The sequence below is a fragment of the Ochotona princeps genome, chromosome 7 (assembly GCF_030435755.1).
Source record: "Ochotona princeps isolate mOchPri1 chromosome 7, mOchPri1.hap1, whole genome shotgun sequence".
NCBI lineage: Eukaryota > Metazoa > Chordata > Mammalia > Lagomorpha > Ochotonidae > Ochotona > Ochotona princeps.
In genome coordinates this window covers 36,165,987-36,187,937 of record NC_080838.1, presented here as the reverse complement: position 1 = coordinate 36,187,937, position 21,951 = coordinate 36,165,987, and the positions used below count along the sequence as shown (strand labels likewise).

Here is a 21,951-nt window from a genome sequence, read left to right as displayed (position 1 = left end):
CCCATATGGGATCCCGGAGCTTTCAAGGCGAGGACTTTAGCCGCTAGGCCACGCGGCCGGGCCCGGAGGTGGGAATTTCTTCCATGTCTCCCACATTGGTGCAGGGACCCAAGCACTTGGGCCATTGTCCACTGCTTTCCCAGGCACTTTATCAGGGAACTGAATCAGAGGTGGAACAGCTGGGGTTTGAACCATTCCCCAAATGGGATGCTGATGCCAGCTTGGATTTATGTGCTAAGCCACAACACCATGCCCCAGAAGCTCTTTTAATGTCTTTTTGTATTTATTTTTTGTTTTTGTTTTCATGTTAAAACTGTGTCTTAAATTTTTTTAAAGATTGATTTCTTTTTATTCTGAAGTCACATATACAGAGAGAAAAACCTCTGTCCGCTGATTCACTTGCCAAATGGCCACAATGGCTGGACTTGAGCTAGTGTGAAGCCAGGAACCAGGAGCTTCATCTGGGTCTCCTGTACTGGTGCAGGGCCCCAAGGCTTTGGTCCATCCTCTACTGTTTTCCCAGGGCATAAGTAGGGAGCTGGATGGGAAGTGGAGCAGCCAGGATATGAATCAGCCCCCACATGGGATCCTGGTGGATGCAATGCAAGGCCATTTAGTCACTAGGCTATTACACTGGGCTGTAGAAAATTTTTTAGAGTAGGATTACTGAATAAATTCATATTTTTGTTTTCTTGATAGGAATTATGCAGTCTTTTTCCCACCAAAAGATGTATAACAGTAGCTGTTTGTCTATAGTCCTGTGAATGCTGTGTTGTTAAACTTACAAGTTTTTTTGTCAGTGTAATAACTGAGAAACAGCATTTCAGTATTTTTAATTTTTTACTTCTATGACAAGTGAAGTTGAATGATGTTTAGTATGTTTAAGCATCATTTATCACATTGTCAGGATATAAAAGTAAATTTTATACATACAAATATATAGAATAATGCATTTTATGATCTCTGGTTGAAATTGAATACTTGAGTATCTTAAATGATTCTGGAGAAATAAATATTAAGATATGTGAAATTAGTTTGATGGCAATTGTTAAGTTTCTAGAAATAAATAAGCTTAAAAGTACATATGGGTACATGTAACTATATAAGGCTAAGTATGATTTTAAATTCCTCATGCAAGGATTTAAGAATCATAGAATTTGGTTGTGAGAGTCTTCCGACTTATTCCTATCAAGTTGGAAAGGAGAATTATAATTAATTCTCATTGTTTTTGGCAGTTCTGTTCTGTAAAGTCACAGCAGATTCTAAATGAGCAAGCATTGAATGATTGCTCCCAGGGGAAATACAGGATTACATCCTTGGAAGACTTTGGTCAAAATATTTTCAACAGCTCATCAATATATAACATTATTTTATATGTGTTTCTGTTTAAATACACCTATCCAGTATATATTATTGATGTATTGTCATTGAATTCATGCTGACAATACTATAGCTTGTGCCTGAATACAACTAAAAATACATGTATTTTCTCCATAAAAGAAGTATAAGCTTGTTGGCATTGGGGAACACTAGGTAACCCTTTACACAGTATGTCTTCAATAGAGAAGTCCACTCACAAAAAAACACTAAGATATGAAAAATGGGTCACTAAATAGACCCCCCCCCCAATGCATTTATTTATAACACAAACTGAAATAGGAAGGCAGAGTGTTTACTTGTTGAGAATGTATTTCTGGCCACTGATTTTTTACTGCTTATTTAGAATTTGGAAGTGAAAAAGATATCCAGTTGAAGTTTTTGTGAGATGATAGAACATAGATCAGAGTATTTAGAATTTTATTCTGTATTGAAGGGAGTAAAGGGAAAACAATTTTTTTAAAGTTGTATTTATTTCAAAGTCACAAAACAGAAGAGAGGGAGTGAGAGAGAGAGAGAAACTTTGAATTGCAAGTTCAATTTCCATATGTCTACAATACTTAGAGCTAGGTCAGGTGGAAATTGGGAGCCAGGAATTCCTTTTGGGGTTCCGCATGAGTGTGAGGACTTGGGCCAACCATCATTCATTACCCTCCCAAGGGACATTAGCAGGAACCTGCATCATAAGTGGCGTAACCAGTACTTAAAACGTCACTCAGATACACTATGCAGGTATCCCAAGTCAGGACTTGATTTCCTGCACCAAAGTGCTCACCCTGGGAGGAAAAATTTTTGTCTTGTGCTGTTTGTTTTAGGATTTGTTTCATTTGAAAGATGAGGAGGCAGCGACCTCCCATCTGTTAGTGCCCCATATAGCCTCAACAGTCAGGTTTGGGACAGGCTGAACCCAGGAGCTCAAATCTCGACCCAGATCTTCCATGTGGGCCACATATGCTTGAGTACTTGAGCTGTTATCTGTTGCTTTCTCAGGGTATGGAGAACAGGAAACTTCATGCGAAGCAGAGCTCAGGGTCAAATCAGGCACTCTGATGTTGGGGTCCCACACAGCATCTTAACTACTGTGCTGCAAGCCTGCTCCACCATTTAGAAATAACATCAAGTTCCAAAACTGATTTGTTTCATTCAATTTATTCTAAATTTTAGCAAGTAAGTAGTGAAACCAAAATTCAGAGTTGCCTAAAATTGAAGTTTCCATAAGATACAGTAATAATTATTTTAAAATTATAGACGTGGAACTTGAAAGGAAATATCACCGTATGAGTCCTGACTACTCCACTTCCAATCCAGCTCCCTGCCAGTGCTCCTGGAAAAGCAGAGGAAGGTAGTCTGAGTTATTTGGTCCCTTTACCCCAGCATGGGAGACCAGATGGAGTTCAAAGCTCCTGGCAGAGGCTTGACCAAGTTCTGGCTGCTGCAACCATTTAGGGAATGAGTTAGCAGATCTGTGAGTGTGTTCTTATTTGTCACTCTGCCTTTCAAACAAATAAATCCTTGAAAAAGTCTGCCTTAAATATTTTATACTACTGCATTAAAAAAAGTGTTTCTTGTTTTCTTCATTTTAAAAATAAATTTAAAATAATATGTTTTTAAAAACTTACAAAAACATTTATTTATTTGTATTTGAGAAACAGAATTAGTGAGGAGAGATAGGAATTTTCCATCTACTGGTTCATTTCCCAAGTGGCCACAACAGTCAGAGCAGGGCTCGTCCAAAGCCAGGAGCCAAGAGCTTCTTCTGGGTCTCCCATCTGAGTTTAGGGGCCCAAGGAATTGGGTCATTTTCCACTGCCTTCCCAGGTGCATTAGCAGCGAGCTGATTTGGAAGTAGAGCATCTGGGACTAGAACCAGTGCCCGTATGGGATACTGGTGCTGCAAGTAAAGGCTTAACTTGCTATGCCATGGTGCCAGCCCCAAATATTTTAGGCCATTACTAAATGAAGGGTCTTCAGAAAGTTAATAGAGAATACTTATACAAAAACAATACGTGAATGTCAGAATGCACCCAAAGAAGCATTTTAAATTCTTTAAAAATCTACTTGAGAAGTTAAGAGAGAAAGAGAAGGAAAAAGCAACAGATCTGTCTTCCATCTGTGGGTTGATTCACTCTGCAGTGCCCTCACCAAGTGGGGCCTGGCCCAGGAGAGGGGCACTTCAATTCGTGTCTGCCCTGTGGTTTGCAGGAGCCAGACTACGTAAGCCATCATCTGCTGCCTCCCATGGGACACATTTGGGGGAATTAATTTCAGAAACAGAGCTGGGACTCACAGTTCAGGTACCCCCGTAAGGGATATGAGCATCTTGACTGCTATGATGAATGTCAACCTCTAAACTTACTTGTAATTCTGTTTTTCTATAATCTTTTTAAACCAACCTTTTATAATGATGAATTAAAAACATTTGACTTTTTCCATTACAGCTAGAAAACCATCTGTTACAGTAACTCCACAGGCTGTACTTAGGTCTCCTCATTGGAACCAGGATTCTCAACAAGTACGTATATTCTTTCTCTAACAATATTTTGTTTTGAAATGAATGTTTCATAATTTGTGTAGAATTAGAGGGTCCCAAACTGTCTTAGTTCATGATCCCTTTTGTACTTCAGTAATTTTTCCCTGTATCCCTAGTAATTTTACTAAGTAGTTAGTAGTGTTTTTTAAGGACTTATTTTATGTATGTGGGCATTTATGTACTAATAATTTAGTAAGCTACTTATTTGCAAGACAGGTAAGAGACAAATGGTGTTACTTCAGTATCCGAATGCCTGCAACAGCTGGGGCTGGGTAAGACCAAAGGCAGCATCCAGGAACTCCACTTATGTCTCCCATGTGTGTGAGAGTGTCTCAAGTACTTGAGCCATCCTCTGCTGCTTCCTAGGCACGTTAGTGGGGAGCTAGGTCAGAAATCAAGTAGCTGGGACCCAAACCAGCACTCCATGAGGCGGGCATCAAAGCAGTGCCTTAATCCATTGTGTCACAATACTTACCCTACTAAGTGGTGTTTTCACCTACAAGGCTGAACACCTGCCCCAGTTTTTTTTTCCCCCTATAAACACAGTTATTGATGGAGTGTGTATCTTGTTGAGCACTGCACAACTTCTCAAACTTTGGAATACATTTAGATAGCACCCACTCCTGTTTCTTGCGTTTTCTCTTTGTAATTGCTTTATGTCATAAATGTATTTCTGAAAACACAGCATCACAAATCCAAGTGTTGAGTGGCACTATTTCCTGCAATATAAAACATCTTTGGAGCTTCTGCGAGTTCACCTGATACCCCACAGCAGATTACTGCACAGTTTGGGGAACCAGGTTTGGCATCTGATGCAGTGATTAAAATGTCACTTGGATTGCCTCTGTTAAGAGTCATCTGTCCACATCTGTGTATCCCTGATAGGCAGCAGGTGATGGCTCAAGTACTTCATGGCGCTCATGTGGGGGAACTGAATAGCGCTCCAGGGTCTAGGCCTAAGCCTGAGTGAACCAATGATGAAAGATCTGTTTCTTTTTTTTTTTTAAAGATTTATTTCTTTTTATTGCAAAGGCAGATCAAAGAGAGGAGAGACAGGAAGATCTTCCATCCATTGATTCACTCCCCAAGTGACCTCAACAGTCGGAGCTGCGCTGATCCGAAGCCAGGCTCCCGGAGCTCTTCCAGGTCTCCCACACGGGTGAAGGGTCCCAAGGCTTTGCCCTCCTCAACTGCTTTCCCAGGCCACAAGCAGGGAGCTGGATGGGAAGCGGAGTTGCCAGAATTAGAACCGGCACTCATATGGGATCCCGGCACATTCAAGGCAAGGACTTTAGCCGCTAGGCCACCATGCTGGGCCCAGTTTCTGTTTCTCTCTGCTTATTCTAATGAATAAAAGCACTTAAAAAAAAATAGAATGAGCTTAAATACTGAAGTAAATAATCAAGATTAGGGTTTTATAATAGAGAGTCTATAGTGGTAGCGTTTTGGGGAGACGATTTATTCATTCATTGCCATTTCCTAGCAGGTGTGTACTCTTTTTAAAGTCCATAACACTATGAAGGAAGAAAAAAAAAAAAAAAAAAAAAACAACTGTACCTCTACCTCCCAGACATAATTATTAATGTTTTCAGTTCTCTTTTTATACTTCTTTTTTAAATGGCAGATTGATGCAAATACTTTCACATCCTTTTCACTTACTATCTATATTATCTTGTGTTATTAAAAACTTTTAAAACTATATTTTAAGCACTTGTTTGGAGACGAAGCAACAAAGACAAACATGCTCACAGATAGATCTTCCTTCCATTGGTTCACTCCCAAGTACCCGCGACAGCCAGGGGTGGGCCAGGCTGAAGCCAGGAGCCAAGCTCCGTGAGTCTGCCATGGAGTTGCAGAGACCCAGGTACTTGAGCCGTCATCTGCTGACTCCCAGGAACATTACCCGGAAGCTGGATGGGACGTGGCGTTGAGTGCACCGTTGGCGTTCTGATACTCGGCTGTGGACCTCCGAAGTGGCAGATTAACCTGCTGAAACACAAAACTTGCCCCAAGAGCTTTTTTGTTGTTAAAGATTACTTGCTGTCCCATTTTGTGAATATTCTGTGTTCTAGAAGAGCAATTTTTTATTTTGATCATTTAGGTTATGTCTACCATTTTGCTGGTATAAATAACATTTTAGTTTCTTAAAGATTTATTTATTTATTTTAAAGGCAGAGAAAGAAAGAGAGATCTTCCATCCACTGGATGAAGCCAGGACTTGAACCAATGTAGTTTTCCAGTATAGGATGCTGGTGCCGCAGGTGGTAACTTAACCTGTGCCACAGTGTTGACCCTGTAAATTAAAACAAACAGTAAAAACCATTTTTCCCAATGGCTCTCTGTCTCTAATTCTGCCTTTCACTTGATCTTAGCCAAAAGGCCGAGAAGCAATAATTCTGCCTTTCAAATAATAATACTGCATTTCTTTTTAAAGTACAGTAGCTAGAACGTGAGATCACATTCCAGTATGGGATGCCGGCATTTACCCACTCCCCCACAGAGCTGAGCTCCAGAGCAGGTGTTTAGCACAGCGGTTAACACGCCCATGTCCCTTGTTGGAGTACCTGGATTGAATTCCTACAGCTGCTGACGTCACCTGTATGTTAATGAAGACCCCAGCTGCAGCTGTGGTGACTGACGTAACTGGGCTTCTTCCACTCAGGTTGGAGACCTGAGTTGTATTACTGGCTCCCAGCTTTGGTCCCGGCCCAGCCCTGCTATTGTGGGTATTTGGAAAGAGAACCAGCACATGAAAGCTCTATCTGCCTTTTTCTTTTGATGTCTCTAAAATAAATAAATAAAAATCTAAATGTTTAACAATTAGGATATTTCACTTTATCTTCACTAGTACTGTTAAAATATTGAGATACTTTGCAAGTGCAAATACTCTTATCAACTTTCCTAGTTTTTATTATTGACTTTTTGTATTATGTGTAGTAGAAATTTGTATATTTATTTTATAAACTTGTATTGCCTTTTGGTTTATATTAATGTGCTGTTCCTAAGATACTAGAAGAAAATGAAGTTGAGCCAAATGAAGCACTTCAGTCACCGAATGAAGCACTTCAGTCTTTGCCAGTGAGTTACCTTTCAAAGTGTAACGCAGCGAGAAATTTTATTTGTATTACAGTTATGACTTAGAGCTTTAAGTTTGATTTATATTCAAGGAGACTTCAGAAAGTTCATAGAGAGTGGAATTAAAAGATAAGTTTATTTTGGTGTAATTTTGAAAAGCATGCATGGATTTTCACAATGTGTTTTCCTTGAGAATACTGAAGGTTTCTTATATGCATGCATTTCAAAAATTTTGCCCCAAAATAAATTTATTTTCTAATTCCACTTTTTAGGAACTTTATCTTTTAAACTAATCAATGTATTTATTCATTTACTTATTTCGTATGGTCAGTTTTCAAATTCATTGTAGTTACCCCTTATTTAGTGAACATACTGTTCTTGTACAAACATTCTATATGAGCAGTAAGATTTGATTAAATAAGTCCTTTATCATAAAGATAATTCTAAAAGCTTACATTCATTGTCAGGCTCATAATTTGTCACTGACAATTGTACCTACAGCGCTGTAGCCTAAAACAGTAAAATAAAAACATGTGTCTATATTTTGTCCACTTTCACTCTTGCGTAAAAAGATCAGATGTACACAGTCATGAATATTTAGATTGCCAATGTTCAAATTTGTGTGTGTTTTTTTAAAGATTTATTTTATTTTTATTACAGAGTCAGATATACTGAGAGGAGGAGAGACAGAGAGGAAGTGGAGCTGCCGGGATTAGAACCAGTGGCCATATGGGATCAAGGCAAGGACCTTAGCCACTAGGCCACGCTGCCGAGCCCAAATTTGTGTTTTTTTAATTAAAAAAATTGTTTAAACTTTTTACAGGACAGTTATCACCGGGTATCAATTAGATAAATACTATCTTGTTTTTCACACAGAATGAGTTTTCATTTAAAATAAATATCATACATTTTCAAAAAGCTGTGGCAATCCTAGAGTATGAGAAATTTTTATAATCTTTTACATAAAAGTAATTTGCGTATGTTTTTAGCACTACAAAGGAAATGTACTTACACTCTTTGTAATAGCTTTTTAAAAAATTTTTAAATGTATTTATTTGTAGTTGAAAGGCAGATTTATAGGAAGGTTTTTCATCCTCTGGTTCATTCTCCCAATTGGCTACAATGGCCAAAGCTGAGTTGATCTGAAGCTGGGAGCCAGAAGCCTCTTCTGGGTCTTCCACATGGGTTCAGGGTCCCAAGGCCTTAGGCCATCCTCCACTGCTTTTCCAGGCCGTAAGCAAAGAGCTGGATGGGAAGTGAAGCAGCCAGCACACAAATTGGCAGCCATATGGGATGCTGGCATCACAGGGTAGATGATAAGCTGGTTGAGTCACAGCACTGACCACATAACTTTTCTTTTTCTGTATTTTTTTAAGGTTTATTTATTTTTATTGCAAAGTGATATATACAGAGAGGAGAAGAGACAGAGAGGAAGATCTTCCTTCTGATGGTTCATACCCCAAGCGGTCACAACTCAGCCAATCTGAAGCTAGGAGCCAGGAGCCTTCTCCGGGTCTCTCACATGGGTGCAGGGTCCCAAAGCATTGGGCCGTCCTCAACTGCTTTCCCAGGCCACAAGCAGGGAGCTGGATGGGAAGTGGGGCTGCTGGGATATGAACCGACATCCATACAGGATCCCAGTGCATGCAAGGCAAGGACTTTAGCTGCTAGGCTACCGCACCGGGCCCATCAGCGCTTTTCTTTTTAAAAGACTTATTTATATTTTTTCCAAAGAGAGTTAGTGAGAGAGATAAAGATGTCTTTCATTCACTGGCTACTCCCCAAATGATTGCAACATTTTTCTGAAGCCGGAAGCATGGCTCCCATTGTGTGTTCCACACATGTAACAGTAACATAAGTATTTTAGGTCACGTTCCACTGTTTTTGCAGGAGCATTAGTAGGGAGCTGGATAGAAAGTAGAATAGCTGGGACACAAACTCGTGTTCAAATATGATGCTAGTGTCACAGTCAGTGTATTAACCCACTGTTGCACAGTGCTGCTCCTAAGGTGCTCTCTGAAGGTATCTGCAAAACTACTTTTGCCTTATTTCTGTAACTGACTGTGCATAATAGAGGAGCTGTTCCAGTGGAGAAGGCATGATGCTAGTTAATGGGAGATTTTTCTGTCTCTCCCTCTCTGTTACTCTTTCAAATAATTAAACAGTTTTTAAAGAGATTTTATTTATTTTTATTGGGAAGTCAGATATACAGAGAGAAGGAGAGACAAGAGAGGGAGATCTTCTGTCCGATGATTCACTCCCCAAGTGGCCACAATGGCCAAAGCTGCGTCGATTCGAAGCCAGGAGCCTGGAGTCAGGAGCTTTTTCTGGGTCTCCCTCGCGGGTGCAGGGTCCTAAGACCTTGGGCCGTCCTCAACTGTCTTCCCAGGCCACAGGCAGGGAGCTGGATGGGAAGTGGGACTGCCAGGATTAGAACCAGCGCCAATATGGGATCCCAGTGTGTGTAAGGTGAGGACTTTAGCCTCTAGGCTGCCGTGCTGGGCCCAATTAAACAATTTTTAAAATAGTATTAAATTGGTAAGTGATTTCTTATGTACCAAGCAATTTATCATAGTGCTGGAAGATTTAATTCAAATTTATAGTCAGAATTTTCTAATATGTTGGGTTTTAAAGTTATTGTTACTGTCATATCTACTAAGAATTCCTTTTCCAGCTGGTTATATGTGTGTTCAGAGAGAAGATGGAAATGGTAAGAGTATTTTCAAAGGCTAGATTTACCTTTAAGTTTTGTGAGCATTTTCCCATCAAAGTGAACCAAATGCAAAACTATTCTATCAAACTAGATAGATAACTAAGTAACTTATTTATATTTAATTATAGTTCTTTTCCGTGGAATGTGAAGAGAATACTTTTCTAGCTGATATTCCTAATCAAATAAAGAGAAAAACCTGTGACTCTAAGGTAATGTTTATAAACATGAATTTTTCTAAGCAAATGTGGTTTCATGCTATTCTTTATATATGTAAAAGTGTTAGTGTTTTATAGGCTTAAGGTTAGGGAGTTCAATCAGTTAGCTAGTTCTTAAGAACATGAGAAGCTGTCTGATGAATCCTGTCCCATTTTTGACTATGAACCTTCTCTGGACTGTCAGTGAGTGAATAAGTGCAGTGTTCTTAGTGTCCATAGATGCATAGGAGACCCTAAAGGTTGGACCAAAACCATGAGGAGTTCAGCTAATCAATGTGGGAAGTAAAATGAGCCTGTTCATAGCCTTTAACCTGTAGTCTGCTCTCCCGCTTTGGTGTGTTAGTGTATATATATGAAAATATATTTAGATCAAGCTCTAGGTAGTGTTACCTTCTTTACGTCAAAAGTTAACAAATTATAGCAGCATCGGAGTGACTTGTGTTTGTAAATAGCTGTTTGTTCCTAAAACCATGATCATCTCTGGAAGAGATCTGTACAGTAATATTTATGGGAAACTATTTATTTTCTTGTGGGCCTGTATATTACCCATAAAATAAAGCAGAAATGTATAGAAAGATATAAAGCCCATAGCAGTTGAGGCTTATCTTTATTTGGAAGAATATTTTTCAACGAATGTCCTACGTAAAGGAACATTTTGATTTTATTTTCCTTCTAGATGTGTAATATAGAATATAGATCTTTGAGTAAGAGTATATATTTGTGATATATATTATTGTTATTTCATTAATTCAAGTTAGAAAGCAATTTATCCTTTATGGAGATTTCCCAATTTCCGTGTAAGCGTGGCTGTCTGGTGTGGAGTACAAATCCTCAGAACCCTCTAGGGGGCAGCAGAGAAAGCTGTTGGAAGCCTGAAAGCAGGTGGAAGACTCTTCAAGGTTCAAGGTCTGCACTAGAACCATCCCCTTAGGCCTTTGCAGGCAGTAGGACCTAAGGTCTACTGGAAGGCAGAGTGTCTTCTATTCATCTTATAGTTAAGATGATGTTACTATTCATCTTCATGGTTAACAAACCCTTAATCAGAAGACTTCTGATTGGTTCTTATATGCCAAACACTGTGTTAAATACAGGTGATACCTAGATGAAACAGGTCTCTGTTCTCAAGGGGCATACAGTAGTTAACATACAGATTAGGAGAAGCTTTGTTATAATAGTGTAAGTGCTAAGTCTGTAACATATAGAATGGTATGATATATATTATAAATATATAATATATAATTATGTAATATATAGGAGAAGCATACAGAAAGGAGAAACTAAGTCTCTTTGGCTCAGTAAGCCATAAAATGAGCCATAATTATTTTATTTATCTTTTATACTCTTAATGGAAAATTCACATTTATTAATGTTTACCTTAAATGAAGTTAAATTGGTACACTGCAGATTAATTACCATTAAAAATACTTTAGGACGGGCCAGGTGCGATAGTGTAGTGGTTGGGATCCTCGCCTTGCATGTGCCAGGATCCCGTATGGGCACCGGTTCTAATCCCGGCAGCTCCACTTTCCATCCAGCTCCCTGCTTGTGACCTGGGAAAGCAGTCGAGGACAGCCCAAAGCCTTGGGACCCTGCACCCGCGTGGGAGACCTGGAAGAGCTCCAGGCTCCTGGCTTCAGATTGGCACAGTACCGGCTGTTGAGGTCACTTGGGGAGTGAACCATCAGAAGGAAGATCTTCCTCTCTGTCTTTCCTCCTCTCTGTATATCTTACTTTGTAATAAAAATAAATAAATCTTTTAAAAAAGCCACTTTAGAACAATAAGAACATTTCCTGATTTCAGCATTAGCCCCTTGATAATTCTTTACATTTAATAATATTTAATAAAAGACTAAATTATATGATTGTTTTCAAAGTATATTGTGAAGATATACATCATACATACTTAATGAAGTCTTATTTTCAACAATTTACCGTAGCCTGTTGAGTTTCAAGGGCACCAGGTGAAAGGATCAGCTGCTGGTGACGTGATGGCCAGAGGCTCCATCTCACAGCTGGACAGCAGGCAGTTTCCACGTAGCACTGGGTATGAAAACTCAGTGAGAAACACTTGTTTTTTCATGCCGAGGTTGCCTAGTGCTTGTATGCAGAATGACTTCTCTCAGGTAAAAACCATTCATATTCCTAGGGTTATGTTTTGCCAAATAATTTAATGACAACACCAAATTTTGTAAGGAAAATATTTTTACTGTGCAATAAAGGGTTCTCGTGTGGTGTAATAAGTATCTCATAGTGCAGTGTTGGTTTGAGTCTTGGCTACCCAACTTTTTAGCCAACAATTTTTAAATGAATACGTATTCCTTATTGTATTGTCTCCATCATTGTATTCCTAAGTGTTAATGTTTTGGGGGCCAGTGCTATGGTGTAGCAGGTAAAGCTGCTGCCTGTTGCACTGACATCCCATCTGGATGCCAGTTTGAGTCCTGGATGCTCCACTTCTGGGAACACAGAGGATGACTGAAGTGCTTGGGTCCCTGCACCCATGTGGGAGACCTGGAGGATCCTGCTTGTTCTGGTTGTGGCTGTTTGGGAAATGAACCAGCAGCTGGAAGATTTCCCTCTTCACCACCCTTCCCCCACTACTCTAAGCAAACTGGCATTTCCTTTCTTTTTTAAATTTTTAAATTTAATATTTTAATTTTTCTGTTTTTTTTTAGCATAGTATTGATATAAGGTGAAGTTTTTTTGACATATCCCACAAGTTTTGTGACTTAAATAAAACCACATTTATGTATTTGTTTAGTTAGTTAGTTACTTTGAAAGGCAGAGTTACAGAGGGAGGAAGAGACAAATCTTGTATCCATTGGTTCACTCCCCAAATGGCTGCAATGGCTTCAATTGAGACCATCCGAAGCCAAAATCTTCTGGGTCTTGACCTGTGTGGGTGCAGGGGCCTATGGACTTGGGCTGTCCTCCGTTTCCTAGGTTATTAGCTGGGAACTGGGTTGGGAATGGAACATCCAGAATTCAAGCCATTGCCCATATGGGATGTTGGTGCTACAGGTGGCGGCTTAGCCTATTACCCAACAGTGCCAGCCCCTATAAAATACTCTTCAATACAGGAATCTGCACAAACTTATCAGCTCGTCAGTCCCATCTTTTTTTTTTTTTTTTTTAGTGAGGATCACTTTTCTGATTCTTCCTCTTTTTATTCCCGTATGCACTCCAGTGTGTATAGTTAACATTCTAAGAACTTCCTTTACCTTTTTCTAGCTTGTGTGACTTGGATACCACATGTTTTATTTTTTTCTTCTTGTTTTGAATTATATCTTTGAGCATCTTGGAATATGGGAGATAACATTTGTGAGATTCTGCATGTTGGACATGTTTTTATTTTAGTGTCATACTTGATTAATTGGCTGAGTGTAGCTACGATGTGCTTACTTGCTTTTTTAATTTAGATATGGCAGTTTTCCCCTCCTCTATTAAATTTTAGTTCTTTTTCTTTATTCTGCTGTTACTGGGATTTCACAATGATTGCCTTCCTCAGATTTCATTAATCCTGTGTGCCAGCACTCTGAGGTCTTTTGATCCTGTAGGTAGAAATCCACTAATTTTGTGGGACTTTAAAAGTCATTGTTTTGGCAATTTCCTCTCATGGTTTTCTTGGTTCTCTGTGTGAAATTCACTATCAAATAATTAAATTCGTTGTATCCTAATTGAGCAGCACCTTGGCATCTAGGTTCTCAACTTCCCTTAGTTTTTGGGGCATACTCATATTTCTTATCTGGTTTTCTTGTAGTAGGTACTTTGGTTTGACTTTTCTCCATAATACCAAGTCTACACTCTCCTCAGTCACTTAATATTATACCCAAGTCAGAGTTATTTCTTCTTGGATGTATCTAAGGTACAACTTTTGATTCCATTTTTCTTTATATTTTTTGAGAAAGGGGTAAATTTAAAGAAGTATTCTGAATTGGTAAATAAGCTTCTACTCATTTGACATTTGAATTCCATGTGTAATGTTTTAATTTTTTTTAAGAGTGACAGAGATTGAGCAACTGAGTTCTTTCTACTTGTTCACTCTTCAAATGACCACAATAGCCTGCTCTGGGCCAGGCCAAAGTCAGGATACAGGGTCTCCTAAGAGGGTGGTAGGTGACCAAATACGTGAGCTGTCTCCCATTACCTTTCCAGGCCCATAAGCAGGAAACTAGACATGAAGCCAGGGAGTCAGGACTGAAACTGACACTCTAAGGGAGGGATACCAGTGCTGTCATATGCAGCTTTACCCACTGCAGCACACTATAACCCTCATGGTATTTTTATTATTTCCTCCTCTTCCTCCTTTTTTTTTTTTTTTTTTTGTGACAGATTTTTGCAGAGAGAGAACAGATAGAGAGAGGTGTTCCATGTGCTGGTTCACTCGCCAGATAATCGCAATGGCTGGAGCCAAGTGGATCCAAAGCCCAGAGCTTCCTCCTGGGCTCCCACATGAGTGCAGGCGCTCTAGGAGTTGGGCCTTTCTTCACTGCTTTCCATGCTTGGAAAGCAAGGAACTGGATTGAAACTGGAGCATCCAGGATTCGAACTAGGCACATATAGGATGCCAGCACTGCAGTTGTGGGATTAGCTTGTTAATTACTCACAGGTGAGGGGGCATAGAGTTTTAATAATACGCATTTTCCATAAAGTTCTTGAAGACCCCTAATATACATGGATTTCAAACATTTTTTTTTTGTACTAAATTAAACCTTTTAAAGGCTTCCACATACTTTTTAAAGTACCCTTGTATTTATTGAAGTAGTTTCTGGATTTAGTTGAGCAAGCTGTTTTGTTTTCCTGCATTTCTATGGGCCAAGTAATTTTTGGTCCAATGCTAACTCATACTTTGAGCTTTTTGAAGGTATTTAAATGCAGAGTTTCCTAGTGCATATCTAGTGTTAGCAGTGCACAAGCTAACTTATAAAATGGACAAAAATAATTTACATATATTTGTATAGGGTTGACAGTTATGTCCCAGCTGTTGCCTGTGCTGTAATGGCATCACTTTTGGAGTGCAGCTTACTTCAAAAATGTTAAGATGTAAAAAATGTGAATTATAGCAGTTGTTAGAATAATAAAGTACTCTGTTTATTGATTTCATCACAGATTTTTGAATGTTTGTCACATGTATGTGCATATAAATATAAGCATAGACATATAAATATGAAATTAGATATGTATGTACACACATTTTCTTTTTATTGAATAAACTGACAAATGAATTTCTGTTTTCTAGTTCCCTAAAGGAAACTTTCCAAAAGGAAGTACCATCTTTAATATTGAAGGCAATTTGAAAATAATAGCTGAGTCTGAAAAGGACTCAATTGAAAATAATTGTAAGTAATTGTAAATTCAATATACAATTAAAAATTACTTGACATTAGAACATTTACGTAAATATCCTTCCTTTTTCTTCTTCCAATGACAAAATAGGTTTCCTTACAAATGAATCCGAACATTCATATAATTTTTTGAATTATGATTGTAAGTCGGCAGAGAAGACTCTGTGTGAAGCAAATAAGGTATGATATGCACAGAACTTTAGTGGTTGGGAATAAGATAGTTGGATAGGTTTGGGGAGGGGTGGGAGAACCCAATATCTATGTAACTGTGTCACATAATACAATGTAATTAATGAAGTTAAATAATAAAAAAAAAATGGAAAAAAAAAAAGATAGTTGGATAATCGCACAAAAAATGAATGTTTAAAACTAAAAAGAAAGTGTGAGACTGGATAGTTTTTTTAAAAAAGCTAAAAGTTTTTAAACATTATTGTAGTGATGGAACTGATTTCTTCTGGAATAGTAATAAAATGTGTGTTTGCATATTTTAAATTGTTTTGATTTTTGAAATGCAATGTTAAGTGAAAGGCACACATAATTAGGAAGTACACAAAAAGTGAAAATAAATGAAAACTTAGCAGTTTAGGAATAAGTTGTATAAGAGCTGAAATCAAGAGAAACTTGAAAAATAAATAACTTTTATACACCGGTTAGAAAAATAACATGCACAGTAGTGACACATTATATAAAATATCTGGGTATAATCTTATTGGAAATGTGCAGGACATGTAAGAAGAGATAATGAAATTTTACTGCGAGGAGCAGGCATGGCATAGTGGTTAAGGTGCTGATTGAGTTGCCTGCAGCCCGTAGTGGAGTGCCTGGGGTTGATGCCAGCTCCGCTTCTTCATGCTATTGTGCACCCTGGGAAGCAGTAGATGACAGCTCCGGTACGTGGGTCCCAGCCGTCAGCCTGTTATCCGTAGTGCACAGCAGACTGTTCTCTATTTCTTCACACTGCCTCTTCCCCACTTTATGTTCTCTTTCTATACTTTAAGTTGTTAAAAAATAAGTAAAATATTTTGTTTTATTGTGAAGAATAAAATTCATGAATAGAAGTTTAAAAATTCCTGTTTAAAATTCCTGTCTATTTTTATTTGGTTTGGCTTCTTTTTAAAATGATTATGCAGTTTTATTTATTTGAAAATAAGAATGACAGAGAGATATATTGATCTTCTATATGCTGGTTGTTTACTTGCCAGATGTCCACTGTAGCTGGGGCTATGCCAAGACTGAAGCCGGGGAATGCCATTTGAGTGTCTGGGACTCAAGTAGTTTAGTCATCACCTGCCTCTCAAGATATGCTTTAATGGATAACTAGATTAGAAATGGACTGGAACATGAGTAAAGCTTTCTGATAGGGGAAACAGGCATCCTAAGTGGTGGCCACAACACCCATCCCTCAACGGGATTTATGGAGAGCTTTGTAGAGATCATAAGACAAGGCGAAGACCTTAGTCGGTTTGTTAAGAGCAAGGAGGCTACTGTGACTTCAGTGGGTGAGATGTGAGTGGCAGAACCAGAGTCAATGGGGAGGTAGGAGTCCTACTCAGGTCGGGGTGCTAAGTGCACTGCAGGAACTGTTTTGTACCTTGAGTTTGGGAGCTCCTGAAAGGTGTTGGTTAAAGATGCAAAATGATGGAACTTAGATAGACATTTTGGGAAAAACTGTGTTAAGTTTGTGGAGAACGAAGTATGGAACTGGGTGGAATACTAAGTATTGCCTATTTCATTGAAGGGACAATACATTCTGGACTTTCTAGGTTTGACTCCCAACTCTACTGCTTATCGAATGGATGAATTAAAGCAAATTTACCTGCTTAACAGCTTTGTGAATCTTCTCAGTTATGAAATGTGGACAATAAGAACATTTGCCTCATATGGTTTTGATAAGAATCAAATAAATTGGGCCTGGCGTGGTAGCCTAGTGGCTAAAGTCCTTGCATGGCTAAAGTCCCATGCCGGGATCCGATATGGGCACCGGTTCGTCTGCTTTGTGGAGCACCGGCACTGCTCTACTTCCCATCCAGCTCCCTGTTGGTGGCCTGGGAGAGCAGTCAAGGATGGCCCAAAGCTTTGGACCCTGAACCCGTGTAGGAGACCTGGAAGAGGTCCCAGGCTCCTGGATTCAGATTGACACAGCTCTGGCCGTTGTGGCCATGTGGGGGAGTGGATCTTTCTCTGTCTCTCCTCTCTGTAACTCTGACTTATCAATAAAAATGACTACCTCTTAAAAAAATCTAAAAACAAAAGAATCAAATATGTTAAAAAATACTAAGTGCTTAAACAAAAATAGGGGCACATAGTAAGAGCTACATAATATAGTAGAACTGTTGTTACAATCATATTGTAATTCCCTTTTTATTTGTACCCTCTATTAGAGTGAAGGAACTGTAAATATTCATCCTTATTTCCTAGCACAATACCAGGAGCCCATCACTAATCAAGAAAATTTTGAAGAATTTACAAACTTTAAGATTTAACATATTTTTTTATGTTACACACATAGATATCTTATACATATATACACACACACACGTGCAGATTTCACATGTACTGATTTACTCCCCAGTTCTGGAAACAGTGAGGCTGGGATCAGCTGAAGTCAGAAGTCAGTAATGCCATCTGGTCTTAGGCTTAGAGGACAGGAACCAAGCTATTGGACCTATTACTTGCTGCTCCCCAAGTGTAATTATCAGGAAGCTGGGATTGGGAGCGGAACAATGGGATTTGGACCCAGGCATTTCCAATTTGGATGCAGTTGTACCATGTGGCATCTTAACTGCTATGCAAAATGCCCACTCTGAAACCTTTAATCCTTATTGTCATGTATATACAAGTATACTCATTCTAAGAAGTTCAGACTATTAAGAACAATATGAAGTTGTGAGAGAGCCCTTTCCGTATCCTACTCCCATTAAAAACACATTTTTGTTTGGTGAAATCCTTCAAACTTTTATTCTTTTTTTCTATGCTTTTGCAAATTACACCTATAAAAATGCATATGTATGTATGTGTATATATGTTTGTATATACACATGTCATATGTATATATGCATTATATGTACACAAATATCAAATACATATATGCATATAGACATATACAAATATACATATGAATATAAACACATACATTATATGTATATACACAAATGGCAAATACATATATATGCATATAAATATGCAAATATACAAATATAAACACATGTATACAAGTATGTATACATATATTAAGGATATATTAGATTTTAAGATAATTAAGTTTCTAGAAGAATTGACAGCAAAATTAAATGCTATTCTAATGAGATGAATAGCAAGTTACATGACTGTTCAGTTTTGAGATAATGTTCTAGCAGTTTGCTCTGGGATGAATATCTTTTTGCAGTTGGGAATGCATAACTAAATATATGATCCCATTTTTAAAGGCCTAATATGTGTAAATAAACATCAGAAAGTTATTTAAAAATTTAGTTCTCACAGATGGGATTAATGAGGTCGACTATAAACTATGTGTTCACATTGATACTATGTGTTTTTTTAACCAGCATCTTTTATCATAATTATTGAAGATAAAAACTTCAGCTTAATTCTGGTCTAATAATTGATAATTTACTACACTTGATCTTAGCCAAAAGGCCGAAAAGTGACAATAATAATTGATAATTTAAAAGGAGTGATGATCCAAATGATTGTTAGAATATCTTGAAGTTTAGATAGACCTATAGATAAGCCCTGTAAGAGAAAACTAATCAGTAATTGAGTAACCACAAGTAACCGCAATGGCCTGTGCTGAGCCTGTCTGAAGCCAGGAGACTGGAACCTCTTCGGATCTCCCACATGGGTACAGGGTCCCAAGGCTTTGGGCCGTCCTCGACTGCCTTCCCAAGCCACAATTAGGCTGGACCCTAATGAATTTATTTTATGCTGTTCTTTTTGGAAGAAGATTTATTGTAGTTCTTTTTTCCCATCGTAGCTTTATATGATGTTGTTTCAATTGTGATTTTTGTAACATTGATTACCAGAATTCATTCAGACAATTGGGTAATAATAAGAAGATTATGGACTGTAGTTTTGTTTGTTTCTGGACAGGTAACATCATCAGAACACGCATTGAGCCCTGTCTCTACTTTCTCTCTGAACACAAGAGATGAAGACTTCATGCTAGAATTCTCTAAGGAATCCTTGAAAGCAAGAACTTTTCCTGGTGACCAGATTGCTTGAATATCTGTCCAAATAAAATGATGTTTTTAAATTTATTAATCAGCGTCGTAACTCTTGAAGTCTTCTCATACTATTCCTTCCTTTTTGATTTTTTCTACTATAGATATCTATTGCAAGTATAATACTCCCTTTTAGTTCCTTCTTATTTCTCCCCTCAACTTTCTCATCTTAGACCTCTGTAAGTGTCTTCTACCATTATCAATATATTTTACAGCTGTCACCTTATAGCATAACTCCTATATAGCCCTTTCTTTTACCAGGGGAAAGGAATGTGAAAATCTCATAAATGCCTTTGCTTGATCTTAATGTAATCTCCTAGCTTCTCTCTCTGTGTTCTCTTCTTTTGACTCTGGTATCTTGTCAATGGCAGGAAATTCCTCATGCTTCTGCATTTTGATACATTTTTGGCTCTTGACTATTAGTCACATCTGCTTCTTGATATGTATAATACTGTTCTGTAGGATTTCTCTTTAACTTTCCCCCACTTTCTTCCTTTATAATTGAATCAGCATATTGTCCAATCATCTGAAGTTATATTTTGTGAGGGCTGAGGTTATAGGCGATTCTTTTGATGGTGGGTGGGTGACATAAAGACAAAAGGGATAATGTGAATAAGTAGTTGGTCTGGTGGAGATTTAGTGGTCATTGTTGTAGGAGTCAACGAAATAGGAGTCAGTGTTGTGGGAGTGGGAATTCTAAAGCAAACAAAGTAGCAATGGAATCAGACATGATTTTCACAATTATACCATGAATCTTACTACTAATTTTTTTAAGTTAAATACACAGAGAGGAGGAGAGACAGAGAGGAAGATCTTCCATCCACTGGTTCACTGCCCAAGTAGCTGCAATGGCCAGAGCTGAGCCAATCCTAAGCCAGGAGCCAGGAGTTTCATCCAGTCTCCAACATGGGTGCAGGTCCCAAGGCTTTGGGCCATCCTCCAGTGCCTTCCCAGGCCATAAGCAGGGAGCTGGATGGGAAGCAAAGCCACCAGGATGTGAACCAGCACCCATATGGAATCTCCGGTGTGCAAGGTGAGGACTTTAGCCACTAGGCTACCGCTGGGTCCGAATCTTAACTTTGTAATTCAGTTTTAACTTTGTCAGTGTTTGATTTGTTAGAAATACAACATAGCACATTACAAAAATCTGTCCATTGATCATTTATTGCTGATACTTCCTGAATTACTTCCAGAGTTTATTCCTAAACAGAATAGAAACTCTGTCAGGAAGGTACATGATTATAAAACAGGAGTCCACAGTTTTGTACAATTAAAACTTTAAGCTTACATAGCTCTCATGCAGTATTAATCCAAGTATTCAAGTATCTAGCACTTCTTACATTTTCTGAAATATCTCTCTTACTAAATCTGCTAACAGATAGAAGGGCTTATAAAATTTTTTTCAGATGAAATCTGCTGTGACTTTACCAAAACTGTATTTTTATCACATACCAAGCTAAAGGCCTCCCTACTCTGAAGGGAACAAAATATTTCATCAGTATGATAAATATTTAAGGGAAGACATAATCATATTGTTATGTAAGTGGACCATGCACTTTAGTCTCTGTTGAAGGAATATTATTCAAAGGTTTATATTCCAAATCCAGAAGTGTTCTGAGGATCTTATTTTGACTCTGCCAGTGGGTAGACATGATACCTTTGTGGTCTCATCTGAAAATGAGAATGATACATACTTTTTTTTTTGGCTGGTAAAGTACTTTGAGGGGCTGACATTATGGTGCAGTATGTTAAGCCACTGTCTCTATGAGCCCCTGTTCAAGTGCTGGCTGCTTTCCCTCTGATCCACCTCCCTGCTAATGTCCCTGGGAAGGCAGTCCCTGCCACTCACAGGGGAGACTTGGGTAGAGTTCCTGACTCCTGGCTTTACCCTGGTCCTGCATTGCCTGTTGTAACCATTTTGGGAGAGAAATAGTGGATGCAAGTGTCAGGGAAGAATCACAGAGCCTATACAACAGGAGGTGGACTCACAGCCAAATTGGATTTACTGTCAGAGATAAATCCAAAGAGGAGACCAGCTACCAACATGAGGACAGAAGAAGCGGGTAATAGAAGCCTCAGTTCCTCAACAGGCCAGACTTTTCATAGTCTTAGGGCTTTGGAATGTTTTTGAGGATTGGGGAAAGTCAGAGAGATAGGGAAATGTATGAGGGCTACAGTGGCTTTTCGATTGCACTTTCAAACATGGTAGGTTTTGCCCCCTGAGAAAGCAGAAGGAAATGCAAGACTGTTAGGGGGATCTTATGAAAATGGCTGCCAGATGGAAAAGGTGTGTTGAAAAGTATGCAGAGGTAGTGGGGAGACTGCACTTAGAAATCTAATGGAGGAGTCAGACTTGTGTCCTTGCTGCATCAGGAAGAACTGTCTGTCTCCCTCTTTTCTGTAACTTTGCCTTTCCAATAATTAAAGAAATATTAAAAAAAAACAAAAACTAAATGCTTTGCAAACTTAAATGCCG

General features: G+C 38.5%; 1 protein-coding gene across 3 annotated transcripts in view; it reads left to right on the top strand.

The window, feature by feature from the left end:
* Positions 1–21,951, top strand: part of ZGRF1 (zinc finger GRF-type containing 1) — a 64,606-nt gene that overhangs the window by 12,839 nt on the left and 29,816 nt on the right. For 2 of the 3 annotated variants that reach the window (XM_058666946.1, XM_058666945.1), the window contains exons 6-11: positions 3,816–3,893; positions 6,933–6,985; positions 11,848–12,033; positions 15,150–15,249; positions 15,347–15,435; positions 19,345–19,459. In XM_058666946.1, the coding sequence (XP_058522929.1) occupies positions 3,816–3,893; positions 6,933–6,985; positions 11,848–12,033; positions 15,150–15,249; positions 15,347–15,435; positions 19,345–19,459 (621 nt within the window). Of the gene's footprint in view, positions 1–3,815; positions 3,894–6,913; positions 6,986–11,847; positions 12,034–15,149; positions 15,250–15,346; positions 15,436–19,344; positions 19,460–21,951 lie in introns of all 3 variants that reach the window. The other variant, XM_058666944.1, reaches the window with a different exon arrangement.